Source organism: Gracilinanus agilis, chromosome 2 (genome assembly GCF_016433145.1).
Source record: "Gracilinanus agilis isolate LMUSP501 chromosome 2, AgileGrace, whole genome shotgun sequence".
In the NCBI taxonomy this organism is placed as follows: Eukaryota; Metazoa; Chordata; class Mammalia; order Didelphimorphia; family Didelphidae; genus Gracilinanus; species Gracilinanus agilis.
In genome coordinates, this window is record NC_058131.1 from 16,153,614 (window position 1) to 16,159,370 (window position 5,757).

Sequence of the window (5,757 nt, forward strand, 5' to 3'; positions counted from 1 at the left end):
AGAGAGAGAGAGAGAGAGAGAGAGAGTCAGAGACAGAGACAGAGAGAGACAGAGAGAGAGAGAGACAGAGAGAGATGGCTGGGTGTATATATACATAGTTGAGGAGGAAGTGTGTGTGCATGAGTATACACACACACACATTTCTCCATATATATATATATATATATATATATATATATATATATATGGAGAGAGACAGAGAGAGAGAGAGAGAGAGAGAGAGAGAGAGAGAGAGAGAGAGAGAGAGAGAGAGAGAGATGGCTGGGTGTATGTTCCCCGCAGGGGGAGCTGCACAGCTGACCCATGTTCTATGCTGAGGGCAGGAGGAAAATTATGGGAACTAGAAGTTTCCCATCTTGGAGAAAAAAAGAAACCATTTTCTGTCCTAGGGGAAATATGGTGGAGATGAGGTGCTGTGGGTGCCTGCCCTGCTTTGGTGGCATCTCCTTCTAAATGAGGACTGTGCTGTCTCTTTTCTAGTCATGTCTTCAAGTCCTACAGTTGGCTCCTCCAGTACCTCCTCCATTCTCCCGTTCTCATCTTCCGTCTTCCCAGCTGTCAAACAGAAGAGTGCCTTTGCTCCTGTCATTAGACCCCAAGGCTCCCCTTCTCCAGCCTGCTCTAGTGGAAATGGAAATGGATTCAGAGGTAAGAAAGATGGCGCCTGCTTGGGGAAGCCCATGCCCAGGATTCTCATCCCCTGGGCTCTCTGAGCCTCCCTGGGAAACTCACTGGGTCACTTAGCTCTTCGGCATCTACCGAGGAGGATGCTTTTTTGTTTTAATTAAGATGTGCCTAGAATTGATACAATTTCCATTAAAATGTGGAGTGGAAAACAGATCGGTCCACATCTCCAAGTCACAGGCATGTTTGTAGTCCAATCCAACAAATATTTTTTAAAACCTTAATGATAGGAGGAGCTAGGGGGCACCGTGGATAGAGCACCAGGTCTAGAGAAGGGCGGACCTCAGTTCAAATCTGGCCTCAGAGACTTCCTAGCCATGTGACCACGGACACGTCATTTAACCCTGTTTGCTTAGCCCTCACCCTCCTATCCTAGAGTTGCGGACGAGGACAGAAAGAAAGTGTTTAAAATCCCCCCAAAGATAAGCAAAATCTTGCTCTAGACCATAAAAAATAAAATAGTCCCCGATTTCCAAAAACTCATGTTCAAGGGGAGGAAGAGGATAGCAGGAACACAGATGTGTATATACATGATCCTTCGAGGAAGAGGGAGCAAGTATAAATGATGGAGGAGATCAAGAGAGGACATCGTCTGTCTCAGAGCTTTCCTGGCTTCCTTCCTCCTTCAGGAGGTCATTTTGGGTTTGTCCAGCTGCCCGTGCCCACCCTTCTAAGGTTCTCTTCTCTCGGTTCTGTGTAGATCTTGTCTACACTTCCCTATGTGAATGCTGTCCCCTCTATGAGAAGCTAAGTTTGAAAGAGGCTGGGTAGAACTCAAGATGGGGTGAGGAGTAAATGCCTTCCAATCATGGTGGATGGACTAAGTGATGCCAAGGAGGAGGGATGAAGGACCAACTTTTTTTTTGAAGCCTCACCTTCCATCTTAGATTCAATACTGAGTATTTGTTCCAAGGCAGAAGAGTGGTAAGGGCTTGGCCATGGGGGTGAAGTGACTTACACAGGGTCACACAGCTGGGATGTATCTAAGGTCAGATTTGAACCCAGGACTTCCCATCTCTAGGCTTGACTCTCCATCTACTAAGCCACCCAGCTGCATTTAGGACCAACTGTTAGGGAATAGCAAATGGACCTGTTTGCCTAGAACTCAGAGAGAGAAAAGGGGGAATAGTTGGTAGTAAGTTTAAACCTTTAAAAATCAGCCAGGGGAGTTTGTATCCTACCCTAAAGGCAACAGGGAGTTCCTGAAGTTTCTTGAGCAAGTGAGTGGCCCGGTCAGACTCGTGCCAAATATAGAATCCGGGAACTAATTTCCAGACTCCCAGCACCGTGGCCAGGCCCACAAGGGCGTCCAGTTCCTCCCTGAAGGATGCCCCGGGTCCCCCCAAGGGATGGCATGTGTTACTACTTACACAGCGCGCCTATCATCTGCAGCCCATAGACATTCCAGGGGCATAGTTGGATGTGATCCATCAGGAACAACCAGCCCTCCTCAGAACTCGGAGCTCCACGCTCACCAAATTGATAGCAGGTGCCCGATCACAGCCAAGGGGGGCGGCCGGGGGGGAGAAAAGGGTGTCTTTGTTGGTTTTTTTAAAAAAGAAAAAGAATTAATATCACACGTCAAACTTGTTTCTGAGCGGCGCAATGAAATGTAATGTGACATGACGTAACACAAATGTGATGAGTACACGAATATCTAATCATCTCATCATGGACGGGAGGCAGCCGATGGCAAGAGAGCAAATTAGAAACTGCTGAGCACCGCGGATCACTGACGGCCCCCATTATTTTTCGGCAGCTCTGCACATTCAGACATGAAAATACTCGTGACAAGCAGTGATGGAGAGAACCCAGAGGGTCAGGGGTTCGGTTAACCCCTCTCAGATCTGAGTCCCCGAGGCCTGCCGGGCTTAGTAGGGAATCTTGGCCAGGCGGCTCTGGGGCCAGAACGGCATCACCGTGTTAGCGGGACCCTGGAGAAGTCTTCTAGGGCCATCTTTGTAAGCCGGGGCTCGGGAAGGCTGGGAGGCGGGAGGGACTTTATCCACTCGTGGGGTCGCAGGCTCGGAGGATGCAGAATGGCAAGGAAGCTTGGGCTTGTCCAGTCAGACCGGACCAAAGCCCTGAGACCTCAGAACTGGAAGGGACCCATCCAATAAAGCCCAGGAACAGAGCTGGAAGGGCTTCAGGGAAGGGAAGAAGGAAGGGGACAAGCCTTCATCACGCGCCGATTATGGACCGAGTGACTTACAAACAGGATCTCGATTGATCATCTCCCCAGATCGTCGAGTCCAGTCCCTTCATTTCACAGGAGGAACCAGAGGCCCAGGGAGCTTAGAGGACTTGCCCAAGATGCTGCAGGGATTAGAATTGGGGTTAAAACTCGGAACACTGGGTAAACATTACCAAGAAACATTTTTTTTCTTTTAAAACAAAGAGTTGTCCCAAAGAGAGCTAACTCACATCTGCCAAGGACAAAGCTAGGATTCAGACCCAAGTCCTCTGGTTCCAAACCTCTCCTTCTGAGCTAGCCAGGAAAGACTCCTCATTACCACTTGCTCAACAAGCGGACATTTTGCCTCCAAAGAGGTATCCCGCTCGACTCTTTTGTTCTACAGTATACCTGGAGACACTGGAGGGAGGGCTGTGGAGATTAGGAATCGCAGCATCTCAAAGCTGGCATGAGCCTCAGTGATTGCCATCCAAGGCTCCCATTTTACAGAGGTGGAAGTTGAGGCTGAGAGAAATGGAATGACCCACTTGGGATCCCACAGCTGGCTAGACTGGAACCGAGTTCTCTTGCTTCACAATTCAGTGTATTCTATTGCACTTCAGTGACTTGGACCAAGAAGCCAGCCCACAGTGCTACTTAGGGGCTTAAGGAATTTCATTTCAGGCCAGAGGTTGTGGCCTGGGGTCTGTGTGTCACCTGGCACCGGGTTCTTCCATTGTGGATTTATCTCATGGCCAGTGGAGGAGAAATAACAGTGATTCCTTTTTGGATATTTCCCCTTTCCCACTACCCCTCTAGTTGGGTTACTTTGGATAGGAGCCCAGTGGCTTGGTTTCATTTTCACAAAACCGTTATTGTTAGGAAAATGCATAAAGAAAAGGCACGGAAGGAAAGGAACGAGTAAGGAGTTTGGGAGAAGGGAAGAAGGTGAGGGCTTTCTTCTAGGTCTCTGGGGTAGAAAGAATGTATGTCTCATGTGTGGTTTAATGGATATTCCTGGTTCTGAGATCGGTACAAACTTAGACCTAGAAGGGACCCCAGAGGCCATCTCCCCGGACTCATAGCCTCCAAAAGGACCCCTGCTAGAACCCATCTCATGAAGAATTACTCAGACTTGGATTTCTGCCTCCATTGATAAGATCTCTTGGGGCAGCTCATTCCACAGATTCAGAACTGGATTTGGAGTCGGAGGAACTTTCAGATTCTGATGGTCACTTGTCACTTTTTATTTTTTGCCTCTGACTTCAGGCAAATGTTGGGGAGGAAGGTTAATGTCCTCTTCTAGAAGATGAAGGATCCAACTCAATGGCCATTAAGGTCCCTTCCACCCACAATTCTTTGATTCATTGTAAATACTCTGGAAGAGAGCTGATGGCAAATAGAGGGGTGGAGAGTGGTAAGAATGGGCCAGAGGGGCTCCTGAAATGAAAAATATTCTAGGAAAAATGTCCCCATCTCTTATCGAAATGTGTGTTAATAGCTGTTCTCATCGGAGCACTGTGTTCAGTTCTGTTCTCTGTTGTTTACAAAGAATTCTGATGGATTGCCAAGAGGAAGTCAACAAGAATAGTGAAGGGCCATGAGCCCATGCCATGGGAGACAGGGATAAAGGAGCTGGAAATGTTCAGAGCAGAGAAGAGAAGCTTCCTGGGGCTGTGAGAGCCCAACTTTCAAGTTCCTCAAAGGTTGTACATAGAAGAGGAATGTGAATTGTTCTTTTTGACCTCAGAGGACAGAACCAGAAACAATGACTGGACCCTGAAAGAGGCAAATTTAGGCTAGATATCAGGGTGGGGATTAAACAAAAAGAGTTGTCTCAAAGTGTAATGGGCTGCCCTGAGAGCTAGTAGGGTTTCCCTCTGGGAATTTTTGAGCAAAATCTAGATAATCATTGGCAGGGAATGCTATAGAGAGAATCCCTTCCAAGTTTCAACTCCCATGATTCTTTGCAAGTTAGTTTTGGTGATTCAAAGCAAAAAGCAAAGGTCTCTCACTAGCCAGGCAAACCCAGTAGGGCATCCAAGGCAGGAGTAGGAGAAAGGAAAGAAACCTGAAACCTGCTCTTTTTCTGGCAATGTGCAGTATCTTTTGTTACTTGATCTGGCCCAATCTTTCAACAAGCTCTTACAGCAGACCCCAGAGACTGTGAAAGAATGGGCTAAGGAAAGGAAGGTGCTTCACGCTCTGAAAGGAAGCAAAAAATTCAAGGCAAAAATATCCATGTGAGAAAATGATGGCCAGACTTCTAAAGCCACGTACCCAGTAGGTGTTTGAGAAATTCTTGTTGGATGGGGCCCGGCTTGTCCAGAAAATGCATCAGCCCATCTCGAGGCAGCATTAATCAGGCATTTTAGCGGATGATCACAGCTTGTCAGGGTAATACCCAACACTGTGTCTAATTCTCTTGCCAGTTTCCCTCAAGGAAAAGAGGAAAGGAAAAATCCTAGCACTCTGGGATAATCACTCTGGGTTGCTATATCTCCAAATCATCAGGGAGGGTCCGGGATTGAACCACCTTTATTGAAAAGTTACATCGATTCGCTATATAGTAATACAGGCAAAAATAATTATGGCTTTGCTAGCTGTGTAAGACCTTAATCCAGATCTCTCAAACATTCAATAAAGGCTGGAGAGAAGCAGAGAAGTAGGCTACAAAAAACTCTGCCTGAGAGGGTGGACTGGCATTCAGAAGAGAAAAAATAAAAGGGAGAAGGGAAGATGATAAAGAGAAAGTGAGAAAGAAAGAAAGGAAGAAAGGAAGAAAGAAAGGAAGGAAGGAAGGAAGGAAGAGAAAGAAAGAAAGAAAGAAAGAAAGAAAGAAAGAAAGAAAGAAAGAAAGAAAGAAAGAAAGAAAGAAAGAAAGAAAGAAAGAAAGAAAG

General features: G+C 46.8%; 1 protein-coding gene across 1 annotated transcript in view; it reads left to right on the forward strand.

The window, feature by feature from the left end:
- EBF2 (EBF transcription factor 2) overlaps window positions 1-5,757 on the forward strand; it is a 275,204-nt gene that overhangs the window by 267,003 nt on the left and 2,444 nt on the right. Inside the window, exon 13 of the mRNA XM_044659252.1 lies at window positions 481-648. Coding sequence (XP_044515187.1) covers window positions 481-648 — 168 coding nt within the window. The remainder of the gene's footprint in view (window positions 1-480; window positions 649-5,757) is intronic.